This window comes from Leucoraja erinacea, chromosome 1, assembly GCF_028641065.1.
Source record: "Leucoraja erinacea ecotype New England chromosome 1, Leri_hhj_1, whole genome shotgun sequence".
NCBI classification, from domain to species: Eukaryota; Metazoa; Chordata; class Chondrichthyes; order Rajiformes; family Rajidae; genus Leucoraja; species Leucoraja erinaceus.
Window position 1 is genome coordinate 86,474,801 of NC_073377.1, and position 25,136 is coordinate 86,499,936.

A 25,136-nucleotide genomic window follows, 5' to 3' on the forward strand; every position below is an offset into this window, starting at 1 on the left:
AACGTGGAAAACACCACAAGGACAAATGGCAGTTTAAGATCTTAAAACAGCTTTACAAAATATAGAGAATTAATAATAATTAACAATACTAATATAGAAATAGAAATGGAAACTAACCTGAACTGTATAATGGGCAAAATGTAATAATCTGCTAATAAGACTAGCTCGTATATAGACATAACAAATTTTAGAATTAAAGTAGATAATACTGAAAGGTTAAGTGTTATGTAGTTCGTGTGGAGAAGGGAGGAGACTCAGGCACCTGGCATAATTCCAGGAGCCTGTTTCTGGTTAACCCTTACAGCTAACAGCTTACTATTATCAAAGATATAACTAATTATAAATAGAAATTAGTAGATGAAAGTGTTAGATAAATAAATTTCACAGTAGCTGAACACAGATCTGATAATTCTGAATTTATAAAAATATATATATATATATACACATATATATATATATATACATATATATATATTTATATATATATATATATATATATATATATAGTGTAATTGGGTGAAATATAATTGATTTTGAAATGTCACCACCTTCTTAGGTTTAGATTAATAAAAGGAGCGGAGCTAATTGTACAACATCAACTTCGGAAGTCGAATAGACGTCGAATCCCACAGACGGGTGGGACACGCACTACAGTGTCGAATACTTCAGACACTGTAATTTTACTTGTTCAATTTTTTTTTAAATCACAATATGTCACTACTATGTGTTTTTTTTTTCAAGGAAAATCGCAAAAGGGATCTACCAAGGAAGTTAATAATATAAACACCCCCCAAATATCCAGAATCCTGAGGCATGGATGCACCGTAATAAATAAGGGTATTAAAATCAGAGAAAATGCAAGATGATAAAGAAAAGAAAATGGGAGGAATCACACTGTGTAGCTGGAATATAAGGGGTATTAATGAACCAATTAAAAGGGGCAAAATACTAGCTCAGTTGAAATCATATAACACGGACATTACTTTTCTACATGAAACGCACCTTAAACATCAATATCAGATTAGATTGAGGGCAAATTGGATAGGCCAAACATTTCACTCCTCATATACTTTGAAATCCAGAGGCATCGCAATTATTATTCGCAAAGGAATACCATTCAAATCAAAGAACATTATATCAGATAAGGAAGGGAGATATCTTATGGTTACAGGAGAGATCCATGCTACGCCAATCACTTTGGTAAACATATATGCGCCCAATTTTGATAATCCTCAATTTTTTAATAAAATCCTGAATACAATCGCAGAATTTAACTCCCAAAATGTTATAATTGGAGGAGACTTCAACTGTGCTTTAGATCCGTACTTAGATAAATTGATGCAAAAACAAAGAGGTAATATGAAATCTAAAACTAGTGAACTCTTAAATACATATTAAATACATATATAAAAAATACAAATATAGCAGACGTCTGGTGGATCGCGAACTGGAAGGGAATACTCATTTTATTCAATGGTACATAAAACATACTCACGTATAGACTACTTCCTAGTGGATACAAAACTAATCCCTTATACTATGAACCCTAAATATCAATTGGAAGGAATGTCTACGAACAAATCGTTCTGGAGGTTTAACTCGCAAATTCTGAAAGACCCACAAGGGAGTATATATATCTAAAAAACAGATGGACCTATTTTTTGAGACAAATGATACACCAGATATATCGCCCACTTTATTATGGGAATCCTTCAAAGCATTTATTAGAGGAGTCATTATCTCGTATCAAGCTTTTCAAAACAAAAAGAATAAGAATGAACAAAGACAATTAGAAGAACAAATCAGACAACTAGATTATAGATAATGCTAAAGACCCAACTATGGATAAACATATTAACATTTTAATACTGAAATTTAAGCTAAATAAATTATTATCAGAGAAGATTATAAGATTATTCCAAATTACAAAACAAGAACATTTCGAATATGGGGATAATATCCTTTTTGCACGCCAACTGAAAATACGAGAAAAAGATCATGCGACTTTAAAGATTAAATCAATTATTAACACTACCTAATGATATCAATAAAAGATTTGCTCAATATTACAAGAATTTATACACATCAAAAACGCTAATAGACAATAATAAAGTTTCAGAATTTTTGGACAATTGTAACCTTCCAAAACTAGAATTGAAGGAACACGAGGAACTGGGAGCACAAATTACTGCTAAGGAAATAGAAGACGCAATAAACACACTTAAGAATGGAAAAACACCAGGACCAGACGGATTCAGTAATGAATTTTATAAATGTTTTTACGACATAGTTACTCCACGTCTACAGAAAATGCATACATACGCTTTTAAAGAACAAATCTTACCTGAAACACTAGCAGAATCAACGATCACATTAATACTTAAAAAGGATAAAGATATAGAAGAACCAAGCTCATATAGAGCTATTGCTTTGTTAAATACGGATCAAAAAATATTAGCGAAAACACTAGCTAGAAGACCAAGTCAATGTTAATAAATTAATAAATGAGGATCAAACGGGATTTATACCTAAGAGACATTCATTTAATAACCTGAGACGTCTGTTTAACATAATGCACTCTCACATACCTCAAGAACAATAGTTATCTATCATTTCATTGGACGCAGAAAAAGTGTTTGATCAAGTAGAATGGAATTATATGATTAAAGTATTGCAAAAATTTCAAATGGGAGAGAGCTTCATCGCATGGATAAAAGTTTTATATAACAAACCCACGGCTAGAATATTAACTAATAATATACTATCTACGAAATTCCAATTAACAAGGGGCAATAGACAAGGATGTTCATTATCACCGCTGTTATTTGCTCTGGTAATTGAACCTTTAGCTGAAAAAATTAGAACACACCCGGATATTTATGGTTATAATACAAAATATTCAAATAACAAAATATCCTTATACGCAGACGATTTATTACTGTATATCACAAAACCCCAAATCAGTATACCAAACATATTAAATCTAATTGAGGACTTTGGATCTTTCTCAGGATACAGAATAAACTGGAACAAAAGTGAAATTATGTCGATAAAACCGAAAGACTCAACACATCTCTTGAAATTCCCCTTTAAAATAGCCACAGAAAAATTTAAATATTTAGGAATTGAAATCACTAGAAATTATCACGCTATGTTTAATGCCAATTATAGCCCCTTACTTAAGAAACTAAATAATCTAATTAAATTCTGGAAAACGCTCCCGATGTCTTTAATAGGTCGAATAAATGCTATAAAAATGATCTTTTTACCACAAATCCTATATTTATTTCAATCAATTCCAATATATCTTCCAAAAAAGTTTTACAAAAAACTAGACTCAGACATTACAAATTTTATATGGGATTACAAATCCCACAGAATACAAAGAGCACACCTTAGTAAACCAAAAGAGATGGGTGGTCTAGCGCTCCCTAACTTTATGTACTATAATTGGGCAGTAAATATTAAAAATATGATTCACCTGCTGGACAACTCTGCCCAGCAGGTGGACTGGATTGCAATGGAGAGAGAGGAATGCGCTCCGTTTAATACAGGAGCGACTCTCCTCTCACCAATGAATATGAATAACAAAAATTATAATAAAAATCCAATGATACATTGCTGGAGGGGGCAGCAACAAGGTGGTAGGACCGCTTACCGGGCGGTCCACTATACCCCGACACCGCGCCAAGCCCAGCCCACTAGCGCCTGAGCAGCGGGCTGGATGTAAAGCCATGGAAGAGGCGTCCGGCCGGTGGCTCTGACTTGTCGGGCGGGGAAGTCTCTCCACCCAGGCGGGGGAGAGACAGCCGCCTGAGCCGGGTGATGTTGCTCCGGCGTCGGGAGAGTACTCTCAGCGGCTTGTCATGGCATATCTTGATGATATCCTAAATGGTAGACAAGACCATGAAATTGACTATTTTAGCTGTTCAGCTACCAAACAGTTATTCAAAACCTTGGGGTTATCTCACATCCAGATAAATCTAAATTGAAGCCATCCACTAATATGGACTACTTGGGCTTCACAATTAATTCAGTCTACGTGACTGTAACATTGCCAAGAGACAACATAGTTGAATTGGCACAATCATGCAACAATTTAATGGTCAACAAACTACCAACTACTTGACAAGTAACAGAGTAATTGGGAAAATGGTAGCAGCATTTCCGGCTACATAATTCGGACCTTTGTACCAAAAACGACATACAGGTCATTATGATCGTATCATGAAGTTACCCACTGAAGTAATATCAGAACTACAGCGGCGGGCAAAAAACCTTTGACATAGTTTCAGCCTATTATCATCACAAACCCTATGTCAGTTATCCAAACAGATGACAGTGCTCAAGGCTGGGGAGCAACTAACTCTATATCCAGCACAAGTAGTAGATGGACTAACCCAGAATCATCGTTACCACTTACACTGGGCATTAATTATCTAGAGATGTTGGGTAACTTTTATGGTTTAAAAGCATATGCATAAATATGCATCACTTGCATGTACGGTTATAAATAGATAAATACTACGGTGGTGGCCTACGTTAACCATATGGGCGGCATAAAATCGGTATCATGCGACAAGTTGGTCAACACAATTTGGAAATGGTGTGTCCAAAGACATTTTTGGCTATCAGTAACTTACCTGCCAGGTAAGCTAAATACAGTGGCAGACACCAGGTCACGTAAATTTAATGACAACATCGAATAGATGGTAAAACCCCAAAACATTTTTTCACAAAAGTTATCAAGCAATATGGCACGCCAGATATCGATTTATTTGCATCAAGGCAAAATGACCAGGTACCTATTTATGTCGCTTGGGAACCAGACCCTGAGGCAGCAACGGTAGATGCGTTCGCACTGGATTGGGGAAATTCTTCTTCTATGTATTTCCTCCCTTCTGCCCCATCAGTCGGGGACTACGCACAATACAAATGGACTCTGCTTCAGGTATTTTGATAGTCCCGACTGGCCTACTGTTCCCAATATTCCATGACATGGTTGTTGAAACTCCGATGGTATTCACCAGTGACCCAGAGTTATTAACACCCAGTGTCGGGCACAAGCCACCCGTGCCATGTAAAAAATCAAACTCCTGGGTTGCAGATTCTGCACAAACCACTTCTGAGACTGGGATTATCAAAACAAACCGTCGACACCATGTCAGCATCCCTCCAAACATCCACTAAAAAAACAGCACTTGTCCAGCATCAAAAAATGGGAGAAGTACCGCTTAGATACAGGGACCACCTACTCAACCGCTACAGTTATCAACGTACTGGAATTCCTGGTGAACATTCACCACGATGAAGGACTCAGCTACAGAGCCATCAACACAGCTAGAATTGCCCTGCCTGTCTATTTAAAACCAGCTCCAGGACAACAGGCCATGGGGCCCCACCAGCTGGTGGTCAAACTAATGAAGGGTATTTACAACTCTAACCCCCTAGACCAAGGTACACCCATATATTGGATGTCAATGTGATCCTGACATACCTCAGGGGATGGCCACCAGCCAGATCCCTCAACCTGGAACCATCTATGCTCAAAACACTCATGTTGATGGCACTTGTAGCTGCACAGAGGGTCCAGTCACTACACCTATTGCGACTGGACAGCATGCTCACAGCTCCAGACCAGATCTCTGTCGTTATCCAGGGAATGATCAAACAGAGCCGACCAGGAACACCTAATCCAGTCATGGAATTCCGGGCTTACCCGCCAGAAACATGGTTATGTGCCATGACCCTACTATCGTACATAGACACAACCAAAATATTCGAGGGAGATGAAAAGCCTTGTGGGTCAGTCATAAAAAACCTTATGGTCGGGTGACGAGCCATTTCGAGATGGCTCAAGCAGGTGCTAAAAGCTTCTGGGATAAAAACTAACATGTACAAATTTAATTCCACCAGGGCAGCATCCACGTCGACAGCTAAAAGAATGGACGTACCTATAAACCACATCCTGGCTACAGCAGGATGGTGGGGGGAAAGACCGCTCAGAAATTTTATAATAAGCCGTTGGCAAAACCTGTTTTATTTGCAGGAAAGATTTTACAGACTGCAAATATTTAATTTAAGCCCAGGGGAACAATTTAATTTCTTTGTTGTTATTGTTAAAAAATACCATTGTGTTTTTCTACAAACAGATTCATTGGTTGGTTACGATAACACACTTCCTCCCTCAAAGACTTCGGCAGTGATGTAGTAATAACTGTTACATGGTTTGAAATCACAGAGCTTTGAAATCTTCACGGAATCACTCACGTGACTCCGAAGTAAAATAGTAAGATTAAACGAGAATTTACCAGTTTGAAGTTTGATCTGTATTTTATGAGGAGTTACGATGAGGGATTACGTGCCCTCCGCTCCCACCCTCAATAATATGGGTCAAATTCATAAACTGATGTCTCCTTATCTTTACTATGTTTACTTCAATAACTGCGTCTATCTGTGATTCCACACCGCTGCTTTGAAGTATGCCGCGCATGCGTGCTGAGCGGATTCTTCACGTAATCCCTCATCGTAACTACTCATAAAATACAGATCAAACTTCAGACTAGTAAGTTCTCGTTTAATCTTACTATTTTTGTAAATATATATTGAGTGTCTGTGTAACTTAGTTCATTGAATCCCAAGAACTATAATGGGCTAGAATTTTAGGGGGAAACACAGTGGCACAGCAATAGAGTTGCTGCCTTACAGCGCCAGAGACCCAGGTTTGATCCTGACTACAGGTGCTGTCGATATGAAGTTTGTATGTCCTCCCTGTGGTCACATGGATTTTCGGCAGGTGCTCCAGTTTCCTGCCACACTCCAAAGACGTACAGGTTTGTAGGTTAATTGGCTTCTGTAAATTGCCCCTAGTGTGTAGGATGCTATTAGAGTACGGGGTGATCGCTGGTTGGTGCTGACTCGCTGGGTCCGCGAAAGGCCTGTTACCACGCTGTATCGCTAAACTTTAAAATCAAGATTATAGTTTGAGCAATTTCTTGAACTGGATTTGCCAACTTTTAACTTGTTACATCATCTGTCAATGATTTCTTGATACATATCCCCAAAAATCTATTAATCCTTCATTGTGGCTTGGTTATCCTCCATTATTAATATTTTCCACCAAGATTCATCTTAATCTTCCATATCAATTTTAAACTTTGTAAAGTATTCCAAGAATTGTGTCACGTGTTCAGCTTTTTGTCACTGGCAAACTCATAACAACAGATATCCCCCTTTTCATAGCAGTTATCTATCTTCTATCTGTCTATCTTCTTCTATCCATCAGTCTATATACTGTTTCTAAAACTCTCATCTTGACCACTTTCGGTCTGCTTTGTAATTAAATTTGCGCAAAAACACTACCCTATATCGCTAGGATTTTTCGCCACCTTACCCATTGTTCTCCTTTTCTCCAAGCCACTAAGTTTTGTTCCGATCAGTGAAAGATCACAAAAGTTATGAAGGTTTAAAAAATCGTGAGATCAGCAGATTGGTCTTCTCGCCTGTCAGTCACCATGAAGGCAACGCCCCTTCCGGCACCCGCTGTCTGGCAGGGAGAATAAAGCGGAAGCGGATTGCAAACGGGGGCAGTGCTCTGCGAGTGAGGGGCTGTGTTCTGCGAGTGAGGGACTATGTTCTGTGAGCGACGGGCTGTGCCCTGCGAGCGGGGGCAGCGACCACCACCACGTCCCGGATGCCAATGTGTGCAGCCGGGGACGAGAGCCATTGAGGGAGTCTGGAACCGGTTGAGTGCGGTAGGAGTCGGAGCTGGGGCCAGGAGCCACAGAGCCTACACACCCCCCCTCCCCACCCACCTCCCCACCCACACACACCCCTACCCCTCCACACCACTTCCTCCCCCTCCAAACACCACCACACCCACCACACACACTCCCCCCCCCCCACACCACCCTCCCCCCCACACCACCCTCCCCCTTCCACACCACCCCCCCCACCCCCCACACCACCCTCCCCCCTCCCCTCCACAACACACCCCTCCTCCTCCACACCACGGCTTGTGAACTATGAGTCCGCAAGCTGTGAGTGACTGAACTGTGATTCTACAGGCCGTGAGTGACTGAACCGTGAATCCACAGGCCGTGAGTGACTACACTGTGAGTCCACAAGCCTTGAGTGACTGAACTGTGAATCCACAAGCCGTGAGTGACTGAACTGTGAGTCCACAAGCCGTAAGTGACTGAACTGTGAGTCTACAAGCCGTGGCTGAGTGAACTGTGAGTCCACAAGCCGCGAGTGACTGAACTGTGTGTCCACAAGCCATGAGTGACTGAACTGTGAGTCCACAAGCAGTGGCTGAGTGAACTGTGAGTCCGCAAGCCGTGAGTGACTGAACTGGGAACCCGTCTGCCGCGCATGCACAGTTGGGGGCTATGCGTGAGTGGTGGAATATTGGAATTGGTGGAGAGGTGGAATATTGCATTGGCGGACAGCCCTTCCATGTGAGAATGGGACCCAATGGGTCCCACTTGGTCTAGTACTCTCATCTTGTTTGTTTGTTTGTATTAGTGCATGATTCCAAAACTCCGCCAATTTATGTTATATTTTACAAGTTATTGACCTGTGCACCGCTGCAGTCCGGGGGCTGCTGCTCCGTGCCCACGGGGAGGGAGAGGAGCGGGACCCAGGGCAACGACTAGACCTCAGCCTCGGCCTGTTCCTCCCCTCCCACTTCTGCGGCTTCAGACCACTCAGCCAGTTCCCCCCAGCAGCCCCCGCCTCAACTACAACTTCATCGCTGATGTGGTGGAGCAAACGTGGCCGGTGGTGGTTTGCATTGAAATCCTGGTGAGGTGAGGGGGGAGACTGGGGGGGATTGAAGTAGAGAGGGGTAGGGAGGGGAGAGGGGTTATGCAAGGAGGGATGGAGTGAATGAGGGTAGGAGAAAGGAGAGGGAGGGCAAGGTGAGGGAGGGAGTGGGGGAGGGGAGGAGAGGGGAAAGAGAGAGGGTGAAGAGGAGGGGAGAGAGTTCTGGGGATGAGGGGGAATGCAGGAGGATAGGGGTAGGAAGAGATATGGCGAGGAAGGAGGAAACTACCTTTCAGGGTCCCTAACTGGTCGGAGAGGCGGCTTTTCTCCGGGCTGCAGCTTCGGCCCGTCCTCACGGCCTACCAGCGGGCCTGGAGCGGCGTTTCCTGTCGGGGACCGCCCAGAACCTCGGCTTCGACGGCGGCACAGCGCTGGAGCGCTATCGCGGAGCAGGCGATGCCTTGCCCGGGTCGCCGCGCTGGAGCTCCGGCGAGCTGCAGATCGCTGAGGAAAACATCATGGAGTTGCGGGACTGTGGAGCGAACAGCTGCGGGCGGCAGCGCTGAACTTACAGCGGGAGCCTGGGATCTCTAGATGAGATCGCCAGTTGTGGAGCTCCATCCAGCGCGGCCTTGTTGGCTTCGGAAGCCACAGCCTCCAGTACGGAAGCGGCCATTCCAGGGTTCCCAAGCCGCTGAGAGGACTCTCCCGACGCCGGAGCAACATCACCCGGCGAGAACGGCCTGGAACATTGGGCCTCCATAGAGGCAACTGTGGAGGCCTCAATGGGCCCGACTATGGGTGAACTGGGGTTGGGGACTGGACTTTGTGCCTTCCCTCATAATGGGAACCATTGTGGGGGGATGTTCTTTATGTTTAAAACTCTTATTAATGTTATGTCTGTATTCCTTCTTTATGTACTGCAAAATGGCAAGAAGCATTTCACTTCACTACACCTAGGTGTATGTGAATGTGACCAATAAAATACCTTTGATACCTTTGAGGTAATGGAGGAGGTGAGGGGGAAGAGAGGAGGGGAGGGAGGGGATGAGGGGAGGAAGCAGAGGAGTGTTGGTGGAGAGTGGGGAGAGGGAGTATAATGGAGGAGGGGAATAGGAGACTGAAGAGGGAGAGTGAGATGTGTTCACATTGATCTTATATTTTACCAGTTATTGCCATTTTAGACTTTAAAAACGTCAGCCGCACCTGCTCAGTTGAAGGCTATGGGTGAGTGGTGGAATATTACGTTGGGGGAACGGGACCCAACGGGTCAACACTAGGTCTAGTGGGAAAATAAATAGGTGGTCCCTACCCAACAGTCTGTGCTGGAACTGGTGCACCTATGTATTGAATAGGGCGTGAGTTCATTTGCTGTCTTCACTTCTGCTATCAAATTGAATGTGGACGTTCATTAATCATTACAGGAATGGTCTCATTGATGGCACTGAAGTCAAGGTAGATAAAATGGATTCATATCCCTACCAGTCAACAAATTCAGGGAAATAAATTGATAACATGAAAACAATAGATTAATGAGCACAACAATGAATGCAACTTCAACGATCACATTACAATAGATACAAGATCATAATTGGGTGGCACAATGGCACAGCAGTAGAATTGCTACCCGGATTCGATCCAGACTACACGTGCTACCTTAAGAGTTTGCGCATTCTCTCTGTGACCACATAAGTTTTCTCCAGGTGTTCCTTCCACACTCGAAAGACGTACAGGTTTGTAGGTTAATTGGCTTTGGTAAAAATTGCTAAATTGTCCCTGGTGTGTAGGATAGTGTGTGTGTACGGGGTGATTACTGGTTGGGGCAGACTCCATGGGCCGAAGGGCCTGTTTCCATGCTGTATCACTAAAGTAAAATCTAAAGTAAAGTTCATGATCTTCCAAAATTATTTAGTCTCTGATTTATGTGGCCAGTATAGAATAACTTGACGCCTTCGTATCATTTGTGATTTCATATATTTATTTGATTTTGTACACAAAACTACAGAAAATAAAACAGAACTTCACGTGATCAGACAAAACTCCTGCGAGATGCTCTCGCCATCTGTGGTTTTCAGCTGGATGCTGAATATATTGACCAAATGTAGACATCGTCTTTTTCAATTGTAAACAGAGCAATAGGTAGGAATTTTGGATTTAATAATGACCAGGCAATCCTGCAACAGAGATGGAAAAATAATTATGCTATTTCATTTCTCAAGGGTCTCAAGCCTCAGCAATTAATTAAAGGTTTCAAAGGTCTTTTATTGTCACGTAAAAAAGCAACAAGACACACTATACAAAAGTTAACATAAACATCCACCACAGTGAATTCCCCACGTTCCTCATTGTGACAGATGGCAATAAAGTTCAATCCTCTTCCTTTTTGTTCTCCCACGGTCGAGGCAGTGAAACCATGCGTCGGGGCGATCGAAGCTCCCACAGCCGGCTGTCGAAGTTCCTGCAACTTGTAGTTCCTGAAGTCAGTCTCTGACCAGAGACCGCAAGCTCTGCGATGTTAAAGTTAGCAGGCTCCCGCGGTAGAGCTCAGAGATCGATCCCTGGCAAAGGGATCGCGAGCTCAGTGACGTTGAAGTCCCACAGGCATCCGCGATGGAGCTCTCAAAGTCGGTCTGTCACAAAGGCCGCCAACTCCTCGATGTTATGTCGCAGTGCAGACAGAGATATGATACGGAGAAAACAAAATCGCATCTCCGTCGAGATAAGGGATTAGAGACAGTGTCCCTCAACCACCTCTCCCACACCCCACCTAAAACAAGCTAAAGAACATTAAAAACATACATTTAACACTTACTAAAAACAACATCAAAGAAGAAAGAGATAGACTGACTGTCGGCGAGGCAACCATTGCTGGCGCTACCCGGGTGGATGAGAAGAGATCTTATAGAAACATATAAAATTCTTAAGGGATTGGACAGACTATGTTCCCGATGTTGGGGGAGTCCAGAACCAGGGGACACAGTTTAAGAATAAGGGGGAGGACATTTATGACTGAGATGAGGAAAAACTTTTTCAGGCAGTTGTGAATCTGTAGAATTATCTGCCACAGAAGGCAGTGGAGGCCAATTCATTAGATGTAAAACATTTTTCACACAGAGAGTGGTAAATCTCTGGAATTCTCTGCCACAGAAGGTAGTTGAGGCCAGTTCATTGGCTATATTTAAGAGGGAGTTAGATGTGGCCCTTGTGGCTAACGGGATCAGGGGGTATGGAGAGAAGGCAGGTACAGGATACTGAGTTGGATGATCAGCCATGATCATATTGAATGGCGGTGCAGGCTCGAAGGGCCGAATGGCCTACTCCTGCATTTATTTTCTATGTTTCTATCTTTCTATGTCTCGGTACACTGCAAGCTCTGCCTGGTCCATGTTCCTAGTCGCACCCTAAAACAATTCCAGAAGATTAGTCAAGCATGATTTCCCCTTCGTAAATCCATGCTGACTTGGACCGATCCTGTTACTGCTATCCAATGTGCCGCTATTTCATCTTCTATAATTGACTCCAGCATCTTCCCCTCCACCGATGTCAGGCTAACTGGTCGATAATTCCCCATTTTCTCTCTCTCTCCTTTCTTAAATAGTGGGATAACATTAGCTATCCTCCAATCCACAGGAACTGATCCTGAATCTATAGAACATTGAAAAATGATCTCCAATGTGTTCACGATTTCTAGAGCCACCTCCTTAGGTACCTTGGGATGCAGACCATCAGGCCATGGGGATTTATCAGCCTTCAGTCCCATCAGTCTACCCAACATCATTTCCTGCTTAATGTGAATTTCCTTCAGTTCCTCCATCACCCTAGATCCTCTGGCCACTAGTACCTTTGGCCACTAGTACAATGCATACGTTTGTGTCTTCCTTCGCGAAGACAGATCCAAAGTACCTGTTCAACTCCTCTGCCTTTCCTTGTTCCGCATAATAAATTCATCTGTTTCTGTCATCAAGGGACCCACATTTGTATTAACATTCACTTAACATTTCATTCTATTGATCAATTTGTTCAGTGGTGAATTTTGAATTCTGTAATCCAAAGGCCGCCTATGGAAGACTATCTTCTCAGAAGTTGGCATTACTTAATTCGTTAAATATACTTGAATCAAATTGAATAAGGTACATAGAATAGAAATTTACTTCAAAATATAAAAAGATAAATCATGAAAGAATGGGTTGACTAGGCTTGTATTCACTGGAATTTAGGATGAAATGGGATCTTATAGAAACATACATTGGGTAGATGCAGGAATTCTCTGCCACAGAAGCCAATTCACTATGTTTTCAAGAGATAGTTAGATTTAGCTCAGGGTAAAGGGAATCAAGGGATATGGGGGAAAAAGACAGATTTCGGATGATCAACATGATCATATTGAATGCCGGTGCTGGCTTGAAGGGCCGAATGGTCTACTGCACCTATTTTCTATGCACAAGTTGTGAACAACAGTAAAAAAAAATACTTTTTACCTAGATTTTACTATTAGAAGTTGGAATGCTGCTAAACAGAACTATTAAATATAATATTAAAATATTTTTCTCACTTCCCAAGTCTCACTTTGCTGCCTTGTTTATATATCAACTCCCATCCTCTCTTTGCAAACACCACGCAAGCCTGAAATTAATTATTTCACAGATTTTAAATGTAGCAGAAGAGCACTGCAAATTAAATGTGGCAGTGCAAATAGAAATTATTTTAATGGGTGCTAGACATAGATAGGGAGAATCTATATCCATATCTAACAACATATGATTACAAACAAGAACAAAATCAACACCTGTAATGGGGACAGGTACAGTGGCACAGGTTTCATTATATCACATTTTGAAAGGTGCATTATAATCCAATTTTCAGATTGATTCAAGTTCCAGAATTTGTTGAAATACAACATTCTTGGCTGAATTACAATAGTTTTAAAATATGTGTAGGTGGCATTAACATGATATTTTTGTACCTGTGCAATTAATTGTGAATTCCAGCATGAAAACTATAAAGCAAGGTAAAATAAGAAGATTTAGCTTGTTTGAAACTATTCATGGACACGCATACCTTTCCACCATGTAGTTCTAGTCTCTGCAGGGCATCTGTGATCAACTGCTTAAGGTTTTTATCCATCAGTCCTTTTGACAACTTGTGCAGGAAAAAAAAGATTTTAGATTTGTAAAATTCAGAATGCAAAGAGAATTCTTCAGGAAAATAAACACTCGGGTGTAAATAAAAACTCCTAAAACACAAGAGAGTCACTGCCACTTTATGGTGGCAGCATCTCTCAAATTGTCAACGGTCTCAACTATTCAGAGGACTTGACTAGAAATCAGGAAACACTGTCGGACAAAGAATTGCACAAATACTACTGTAAAATAATAGTTCAAAATACATTGCTAGGCAGACTGAAGGTGACTGTGAAAATGCTGCTAAATTGGTTATAAAATAGTCTGTGTTTCCAAATGAAAATATTTTAATTGCAATTATTATCAAACAACATTTAAGAAAACATTTGGACAGGTACACTGTACATGGATAGGATAGGTTTGGAGGGATTATCGCCAAATGCAGGCAGGTGCAGATGGGGCATCTTGGTCCGCAAAAGCAAGTTAGGCCGAAGGGAATGTTTCCATGCTGTATGACTATAATTCTAAGAGAATGAAGGTGTGAAGATCTATTGTTACAAAAGAATTTGGATATATTATCCAAAAACATTAATCGCACAAACGTGTGATAGTTCATTTAATGGCAATATTGTGTGTTGTTCCATAACCACACTTAAATTATGTGAAAGATTGTCTCATGTGCTTCCGGATGTAGCAGGCAGATGTCAAAAGGTTTGTTTGTGAACCGTGAGCCAATCTTACTTGCAGGCACTAAACCAGACTTATGGACATATCACACACCAAGAACACATTAATATAGGCACAACATAGAAACAAAGGAGAGACAGCAATGATGGCAATTGATAAGGGCTCATCGAATAATATGAGGTCAAGCATGCTGTAAACCTTTCATGAGATACATGAAGATGTACCTTAGCCAACTTACTCTAAATTTTCAGTGCTGCAACTTCTAAAGTTGGCTGTGAAGTCACTTTGTGTGAAGTGTGTTTTTTTCTAGCCGTTCTACTCTGATTGGCATTCAACCATTATGTGGACTGACACATCTATTGGCAAGAACTAATGATTATGAAATGTATTTTTTGAATTTTGGGATTATTTACAAAAATCTCACAAGCTTCTAGCTGTTTATTCAGTCTTGTACATTCATAAGAAAAATTAACAATATTGAAACAAAATAGAAGGCCATGCCAGCAGCCACTCTCTTAAAATGCAGCTCCAGATACTTACGCTAGTCAACAGATGTTTAAGATGGTCATTCACAGCAGGGCCAACAACTGCACTCAGCTGGACCAAACCATGTAATCCCCTCTCAAATACTTCAACATCTGAATGTGTCTTTAGGGAGAAAAGCAGCACTTAGAAACAGTGACCAACTAAAATATGATTATTATTTAACAAGCTACTGTGCAATCTCATTGTCATCTGCATTCCCCCGAACATTATTTAAACTGCAATACCATGTAATAATGCAGAAACACTGAAAATCCTCATTTTTACCAAACATTAGCCAGTAAATGAGCACTGCATTTTATCAAACGAAGGATCGATGCATTACCATAAATCCATTCAGCATTAACTATTTACAACCAGTCCAGATATATGTGTAGGAAGGAACTGCAGATGCTGGTTTACACCGAAGATGGGCATAAATGCTGGAGTGATTCAGTGGGTAATAATACCTAAATACAATCAGGTCAAACTCAAGTGTAATAGATAGCGAAAAGTGCAAAATGCAGTGTGGAATATAATTGTCAGCATTGTAGTGCATGAGTTCCATAAATAAAGTCCAATGTCTGCAATAGGGTAGAGATGAATTGGATAGTACTCTTGCCTATGGGTACCCTTGCATATTTGAATTTACCGTAGCATTTATTTTGTGGCTGTGAATATTGCAAGAGTTTTACATAATACTTTGCAATAAACCCCAAACTATTATGTTATTTTCATAATCCCTAGGAAAACATAAACTGAAATGAAGAAGGTCCTTTATTGCAGCAAGACCAAACTATCAATTGTAGAAGATCTACTGATAACTTACCAGAGCAGCTTTTAACTTTGGAATCACCTTTGGAACTAATGGAATCGCCTTTTCAGCCGCATCTTCAACCTCCAGCAACTCCTTGAAGCCTTCTTTGGCTACAAATGTATAAGGGTGTTTGGTTTCTCTTAATCCCTATGTAAGGAAACAGGCAAATATTTACATAAAGCTAGACACTGGCATTTCCCAACACAATCTGCCTCTGAATTTGACTCGGCACTGTCTTTACTGTACAACAAACCCACCCAGTGCTCAAAACAATTTCATCACTTTGTTGGTTAAGCAGCATTTCTAGAAAACATGAATAGGTGACCTTTCGAGTCGGGATACTTCATCAGACAAATTGCGATGGGAGGAGAAAGCTGGAAGAGAGGAGGGGCAGGACAAAGCCTGACAAATAATAGGTGAAAGATATACACAAAAAGCTACAGCAACTCAGCGTGACAGGCAGTATCTCAGGAGAGAAGAAATGGGTGACGTTTCAGGTTGAGACCCTTCTTCAGACTGATATCAGGGGAGTGGGTGGGACAGAGATAGAATGTAGTCGGAGACAGAAAGACTGGTGGGAGACCTGGGAAGTTGAAATCCACACCTTCAGCCGCCGCATACAGTATATAATCCTCCAACATTTTCGCCCTCTCCAACGGGATACCACTACTGGCCACATCTTCCCATCTCCACCCTTTCTGCTTTCCGCAAAAACCATTCCCTCCACAATTCCCTGGTCAACGCGTCCCTTCCCACACAAACCAAGCCCTCCCCAGGTACTTTCCCCTGCAAACGCAGGAGATGCAACACCTGTCCCTTTACGTCCCCCCTTCGACTCCATCAAGGACCCCGACAGTCTTTTCAGGTGAGGCAGAGGTTCACTTGCACCTCCTCCAACCTCATCTACTGTTCCAGGTGTCAACTCCTGTATATCGACGAGACCAAGCGCAGGCTCAGCGATTGTTTTGCAGAACACCTCCGCTCAGTCAGCCTTAACCTACCTGATCACCCGGTTGCTCAGCACTTTAATCCCCCTCCTATTCCCAATCTGACCTTTCTGTTCTGGGTCTCCTCCATTGTTAGAGTGAGGCCCAGCGCAAATTGGAGGAACAACACCTCATTTTTCACTTGGGTAGCTTATACCTCAGCGGTATGAACATTGACTTCTCTAACTTCAAGTAGCCCTTGCTTTCACTCTCTCCATCCCCTTCCCCTTCCCAGTTCTCCCACCAGTCATACTGTCTCCGACTACATTCTATCTCTGTACCGCCCACTCCCGACATCAGTCTGAAGAAGAGTCTCAACCCGAAACGTCACACTAGCTTCTCATTTTCACCCTATAAACAGCTAACAATGGCCCGTTTCCTTTATCATCTTTACTTTTTTGCATATGTTTTATTCATTGTTCTTTGTCTCTCCACATCATCGTCTATATCTCTTGTTTCCCTTATCCCTAACCAGTCTGCAGGGTCTCGACCCAAAATGCCACCTATTTTTTCTCCTGCTGAGTTACTCCAGCTTTTTGTGTCTATCTTCAGTATAAATCAGCATCTGCAGTTCCTTCCCACACAAGTGATAGGTGGATCCAGGTGAGAGCATTTTTTGATAGGCAGATGGTTGGACAAAGAGTCATAGTCATAGAGTTTCACAACGTGGAAACAGGCCCTTCGGCCCAACCTGCCCACACTGGCCAACATGGTCCATATACACAAGTCCCACCTGCCTATGTTTGGGCCATATCCCTCACCTTAAACCTATGTCCTCTGTTTTTCTATTCCCCAATAGTGGGGAAGAGACTGTGCAAGAGAGTCTGTGCATCTAAAAACCAAAGATGAAAACGCAAAAAGTGTGAGCCAAAGATAGAAGAGGTGAACATTGTAAACCCAGAGGAAGGAATATAGGTGGAATGGGAGAAATGGGCAAAGGGGAGGAAGAGAGGTGCAATGTAAAAAAAAAAAATGGGTGCAAGTCCATGTGTGGCACAGGGAAGTGCAGTGAATGGGGGAGGGGGGGGGAGGTAGGGGGAGAGTTAGGAGCTGGGCTGTTTGTAGGTTAGCTAACTAAAATTTAGTTCTAGGAGTACAGGTGCATGGTTCCTTGAATGTTGAGTCGCAAGTAGATAAGGTGGTCAAAAAGGCTTTGGCACTTTGGCCTTCATCAGTCAGAGTATTGAGTATAGAAGTTGGGAGGTCATGTTGCAGTTGTATAAGACATTGGTGAGACTTTAGAATATTGTGTTCAGTCCTGGACACCCTTTTCTAGGAAAGATGTTGTCAAGCTTAAAAGGGTTCAGAAAAGATTTATGAGGATATTGCCAGGACTTGAAGGTGTGAGCTATAGGGAGAGGTTGAATAGGCTGGGGCTCCATTACATGGAGCACAGCAGTATGAGGGGAAATCTTATAGAGGTATGCAAAATCATGACAGGAACAGATCGGGCAGATGCACATAGTCTCTTGCCGAGAGTAGGCGAATTGAGGACCAGAGGTTTAATGTGAAGGGGAAAAGATTAAATAGGAATCGGAGGAGAAACCTTTTCACACAAAGTGTGGTGGGTGCATGGAACAAGCTGCCAGAGGAGGTAGTTGAGGCTGGGACTATGCCATTGTTTAAGAAACAGTTAGACAGGTACATGGATAGGACAGGTTTGGAGGGATATGGACCAAGTGCAGGTAGGTGGGACTAGTGTAGCTGGGACATTGTTGGCCAGGGTGGGTAAGTTGGGCCGAAGGGCCTGTTTCCACACTCTATCACTCTATAACTCTATGGCTTATAAACATGTTAATTTTACACTGCTAACCAAAAAATGACCCAAAGCATTGAGTGTGTTAATCTAATTCATGGAGTCACTCTTTCTTACCATGTTACTGATGATTTGTATCTCAATAATAATGTGCATAAATCAGACAAATATCTATACAAAACTAAAAGTCTGATCTTGTTATCTTCTGGTTTGCACAGTCTTTCTATTTGCGCAAAAACGGTACGCGATAGCGCTACGATTTTTCGCCAGTGTACTCACAGTTCTCCTCTGATGTAAGTGTGCCAAGTTTAGTTCCGAATGGAGATCTAATGTAAAAGTTAACAAGGATTGTGCGTGCGCAGATCAATCTCCTCTCGGTGCCGCATGGATTGGTCTTTTCTCCTGTCACTCCGTAGGGCAGTCCTCCCCTTCCTGCGCCATTGCGTCTTTACTGCAGCTGAGGAACGCTCTGGATGGCCAGCGGAGGTCTCCAACCAGATACAATTTTCGGAGGGACCGGAAGCGGCCCCACACAACCCAGCCCAGCGTGGAGATGTCACCAATGTCGCCAAATGGAAAACGGAGATCCTACTGGAGCTGAGGGAAGCTCTGGATGCTCGGCTCTTGATGGCCTGGTCTCCAACCAGACACAGTTTTCGGATGGTCCGGAAGCGGCCCAGCCCAGCTTAACTCAACCCAACCCAGCCCGGCCCAGCCCAGCTCAGAGCAGAGTCGGAGATGTCGCCGATGTTGCCAGACGGAAAAAGGAGACTCTGATCTCGACGGAGGAAAATGTCCAGCAATCAGCGCCTGCTGCGAGTCAGCTGCAGCCCCTTCCCCTCTGGTTCCCATCACTGACTGCTGCCCCCCTCCCCCTAGATATCCCCCTCTGCCCCGTCTTTTCTCTCCGAACTCTCTTCCACCCCGCCCACACACCCCCCCCCCACACACCCTTCCCCCCCACCCACACAATATACCCCCCCCCATACACCCCCCCCCCCCCCCACACACCCCCCTCTCCCGGCTCCACAACGCTCGCTGCCCCGTCCCCACAACCCACCCACCTCTCCCGCACACCCCTCCCCCCCCACAATCCACCCTTGCCCCCACACCCTTCCCCCCTGCCCACACAACCTTCCACCACGCCCCTCCCCCCCCCTACAAGCCCCCTTGCCTCCACAAACCCCCCTCCCGCCACCCATTTTTGAAAAACAGCAGAGGTTGAGGGGAGGTCTGATAGAAGTATATAAAATTATACAAGGCCATGAAAGGGTAGACAGTCAGAACTTTTTTTCAGGACAGAAATAGCACATACCAGAGACCATGGCTTTAAGTAAGTAAGTAAGTAAGTTTATTGACCAAGTATTCACTTACAAGGAATTTGCATAAGCTGAAAGGGGCAAAGTTTAAAGGAGGTGTGCGGGGTAAGTTTCTTTTTCACACTGAGTATCGTTAATGCCTGGAACGCGCTGTTGGGGGTGGTGGGTGAGGAAGGTAAGTTGTGGCATTTTGAGACTTTGAGATTAGCACAATGATATGCAGGGAATGGAGGGATGTTTGATTATGTGCAAGTAGATAAGAATTGATCTTGACCTGATGTTCAGCACAAGCATTGTGGCTCGTAGGCTCTGTTCCTGTGCTGTACTGTTCTGTGCTTGTTGTTTTAAATTCTGGCCAATCTCCTGTGGGAAGGCTGAAATCCAAAGCAACAAATGTTGAAGTTTTGATGTATTCAGAGAAATGGTTGAAATAGAGAAGGCAGCTGCTACTAATTGTAGAAATGATGCACGGTTTTGGTATATATACTGATTGAACTTTTCAAGACATGGATTCTAGAGCCATATGGTTTAGTGAAACATAGTTTAATCCATTTTTACCACTTACCTCAGCTAAGATGATAAGGACAGGGTCAAAGGAAATGGTCTCTGGTGGCTGCTCCCATTGCAGTTTATGACTGACTGAACCATGAACCAACCTAATGGGAAGAAAATATGTATTAAACAACAACATTCACAAGTATTTGGATTTGAATACCACTGCTCTCAACAAGCCTTCTCATTTATAAACCACTTTATCACTTCAAATTGTTTCAAAGCATATTATATGTAACATTTGTGACATTTTGGACAAAGTAGTTTTATACTCAGCAAATATAAAATGAATAACTTGGGTGTAATCTCTGATTATCTGTGAACACACTTTAAAACTTATGAGCCTTTGTAAAAGTGGAGAGAAAATAAATAATCACCTTCTTTTAACAGCTGAAAGAAACCTAAAATATAGTAATTGATGAAACCATCCGTGTCAAGAGACAAGAATGATTTATTGTCATATGTTCCGAAATGGAACAATGAAGTTTCTACATGCAGCAGGACAACAGATAGGTAAACACAGTACACGGTAAAATCCATAATAAACAATGAGAAAGTTCAGGATATATATATATTTTTTAAAACAAATAGTGACCAATACTACTGCAAAGACAAAAATAATGCACCTGTCAATATATTTCAGGGCTTATTTGGAGGTTGTAGTGTTTAATAGCCTGATGATGGTAGACAGGAATGTTCTATGCTCCTGAACCCGGATGTTGGTTTTCAGGCTATGTCTTCTTCCTGATGGCAGGAGTGAAATGGGAGTGTGGTCAGGATGATGTGGGTCTCTGATGATGCTGGCTGCCTTTCTGTAGCAATGATTCGTGTAGATACCTTCAATGCTGATCATCAATACCTGTGATGGACTGGGCAGTGTTTACCACTTTTTGCAATCTTCTTCATTCCTGGCCATTTAAGTTGATGAACCAGGCCATGTTGCAATCACTCAATATGCTCTCTACTGTACATCTGTAGAAGTTCAAGAGAGTATTCAGGTATTGACATTCCAATCTCTGCAATCTTCTCAGGAGGTAGAGGTATTGACAGGCTCTCTTTATGATTGCATCAATGTGCTGGGTCCAGGAAAGATCTTCAGAGATATGCACACCGGGAATTTGAACTTCCCGTTGATGAAGTCAGGTCTCTTCTAAATTCTACAATCAGATCCTTGGACTTACTAACATTGAGAGCAAGGTTGTTGGCCTGGCACCATTTGGTCAGTCGACCGATCTCCCTTTTATACTCTGACTTATCGTCTCCCGCAATTTGTCCAGCAAACTTGTAGATGGAGTTCAAACTGTGTCTAGCTACACAGTTGTGAATATGGAGTGAGTAGAGCAAGGGGCTGAGCACAGCCTTGAGGTGCTCCCATGTTGATGGTTATTGAGGAGGAAATATAGCAGGTGGAAGCGTCAAGCCTCAGTAATGAGAGGTTGAAAATGTCCCCAAAAAGTCCAGCCAGTTGGGCTGCACAGGTTTTAAGAACACGACCAGCTATAGCACCAAGCACAGGTGCTTTTTGAGGGTTCACCCTCCTATGGGATCGTCTGATGTCGGCCTCTGAGATTGAGAATATACCATCTATGGGAGCTCGGAAAGACACATCAGTGTTCTCCCGATCAAAGTGTGCACAGAACGTTTGGAGCACATTTGGGAGTGATGCTTTGCTGACACTTGAGCTGCCCAATGATTTCACCTTATAGGAAGTGATGGTGTGTCAGCCCAGCCCCAGCTACGAAACCTATGCCTCATTCTCTAGTTTATAGCAAACGCCTCTTTTAGCCTTTTTAATGGCCTTATCAAGGTCATACCTGGACTTCTTGCATAACTGATTTAAGGGAATGCGGACCTCCAAGTCTTCTATTTGCGGAACAATAGACAATAGACAATAGGTGCAGGAGTAGGCCATATTGGAGTGGGATGTAGATTCATTGGCCATATTGGTTATATCTTTATTTTTTATAAACTATGTTTAGTTATCTAAATACATGTAATTATCAACACATTTGCCATTTTAATCACTCAATGATAACATGCCAAATAACAGTTCTTCCATATTCTCCGGAGATGCTGCCTGACTGCCGAGTTACTCTAGCACTTCGTGTCTTTTTGTAAACTAGCACCTGCAGTTCTTTGGTCCATGCCAGGTAATCTGCTTCTGTCATCAAAAAGTAAGTCTTTACATCACGGTGCATTATGTCTCTATGCCAATTTTCCTTTTTAATTCAAATTAAGAATATAAATTCAGTGGCAATTTACTCAGACTGAAGGGTCTTGACCCGAAATGTCAACCATTCCTTCTCTCCAGAGATGCTGCCCGTCCCGCTGAGTTACTCCAGCTTTTTGTGCCTATCTTTGCTTTAAACCAGCATCAGCAGTTCCTTCTTACATATACTCAGTTTAATGTTTTGCATCCATTATTGAGCATCTTCATGACAGTTTGGCAATGATCCACCCTGAGAGATGGAAGATCAGTATTCTATCCAGTTCCTCAATTTGAATCTCAGCATCAGTAACTAAGATGTATTTTTGGCAACACTTAGATATCACTTCGTAACATCAGGCAACACAAGATGAATTACAATTGTTAACTAGAAGGTAAATATTGGAGAGCAACAAAGAGCTGCAGATGCTGGAATCTTGAGCAAAACATAAAGTGCTGTGCAACTCAATGGATCAAGCAGCATCTATGGAGGGAATGGAAAGGTGATATTTTGGGTGAGGACCCTTCTCTAGTCAAGATCTGTAACCTATCCATTCGCTCCACAAATGCTGCCTGACACCTTTAGAGACTGCAGTGTTTGGTGTTTTGGACATATATTACCAATTATAATTAATATGCAGTCAATCCTACAAGTGAATCCTCCTATCACAAATATGATTCTTGCTTTCATCAATAACATCCAGAATGGCGCCTGAACAAGTAGATTTACAAACAGAAATTATATGATAAATAATCTTAACTGTGCAATACAAGTTTGATATCCTCATCAACAACATAATGAATGTTATTTGATTGTTTGCAAAGTTACTGTTCATAATTGACTAAAGGAAGAACTATGGAACTAAGGGAAGAAACCATGGCAGGACTGACATATGATGAAAGAATGGGTCAACTGGAATTTAGAAGGAAGAGAGGGGATCTTATAGCAACATGTAAAATTCTGAAAGGATTAGACTGGCTAGAAGCAGGAAAAATGTTCACGATGTTGGGGGAGTCCAGAACCAGGGGGTCACAGTTTAATAATAAAGGGTAGGCCATTTAGGACTGAGATGAGGAAAAACTTTTTCACCCACAGAGTTGTGAATCTTTGGAATTCTCTGCCTCAGAGGGCAGTTACATTTAGCTCTTGGGACCAAAGGAATCAGTGGATATGGAGAAAAACAGGAACGGGGTACTGATTTTAGATGATCAGCCATGATTTCATGATTTCACACAGAGAGTGGTGAATCTCTGGAACTTTCTGCCACAGAGGGTAGTTGAGGCCAGTTCATTGGCTATATTTAAGAGGGAGTTAGATGTGGCCCTTCTGGCTAAGGGGATCAGGGGGTATGGAGAGAAGGCAGGTACGGGATACTGAGTTGGGTGATCAGCCATGATCATATTGAATGGCGGTGCAGGCTCGAAGGGCCGAATGGCCTACTCCTGCACCTAATTTCTATGTTTCTACGATCATATTGAATGGCGGTGCTGGCTCGAAGGGCCGAATGGCCTACACCTGCACCTATCTTCTATGTTTTTATATCTCGCTATAGAGTTACTTAAATTATACTCCTCTCTGCTGGGAAAAAACATTAAATTATACTGACTTGGAATACATGCCAACTAGTTACTGATTGTAATTCAGTCACAGTGAAATAAAATCAATTCAGATCGAAACAAATTCATAAGATAGGATAAAGATAATGGCAAGATTCCTTGCGGCATAAGTAGCAATGTATACTAAATGGAAAATCTTCATTATTTAAATATGCGCATAAACTGCAAAGCATTGGAATTTGGGTGGGGATAAACACTAAATTATTGTAGCTCTTTATGTTGTTCTGTGTGTGTAACAGAATTGTAGCTGAATGTTGAAGAAAATACCAGACAGTTATTCTGTCAAAGAGGTTAAAAATGAGGAACGAGGTACCCTCCATCTTTTATTAGATCAATTCATAACAAAACCTAATGCTTACATCTCAGTTCAATTTTATAGGTCACGTTAATAGCATGATAAAGAAATTGATGTTTCCATGTGTAAATCTCAGATTTTACTTGGACTTTAATTTCTTGGTACAGTTCTATTTTCATGATAATGCAAAATAACAATGGAATTACAAAATTACCAGGATGCAAAATAGACAATAGACAACAGGTGCAGGAGTAGGCCATTCGGCCCTTCGAGCCAGCACAGCCGTTCAATGTAATCATGGCTGATCATCCCCAATCAGTAACCCGTTCCTGCATTCTCCCCATATCTCCGCTATCTTTAAGAACCCTATCGAGCTCTCTCTTGAGAGTATCCAGAGAACCGGCCTCCACCTCCCTCCGAGGCAGAGAACTCGACAGACTCACAACACTCTGTGAGAAAAAGTGTTTCCTCATCTCCGTTCTAAATGGCTTAC

At 42.3% G+C, this 25,136-nt stretch overlaps 1 protein-coding gene across 4 annotated transcripts in view; it reads right to left on the reverse strand.

Annotated features, from left to right (window-relative positions):
• Positions 1–10,723: 10,723 nt before the first annotated feature.
• The window catches only part of LOC129698890 (PACRG-like protein), a 105,691-nt gene continuing 91,278 nt past the window's right edge, over positions 10,724–25,136 (reverse strand). For all 4 annotated transcript variants that reach the window (XM_055638320.1, XM_055638315.1, XM_055638299.1 and 1 more), the window contains exons 4-8: positions 20,539–20,629; positions 15,925–16,059; positions 15,114–15,221; positions 13,825–13,905; positions 10,724–10,940 (exon numbers count right to left, since the gene is read on the reverse strand). In XM_055638320.1, the coding sequence (XP_055494295.1) occupies positions 10,884–10,940; positions 13,825–13,905; positions 15,114–15,221; positions 15,925–16,059; positions 20,539–20,629 (472 nt within the window). In that variant the 3' untranslated portion in view covers positions 10,724–10,883. The remainder of the gene's footprint in view (positions 10,941–13,824; positions 13,906–15,113; positions 15,222–15,924; positions 16,060–20,538; positions 20,630–25,136) is intronic.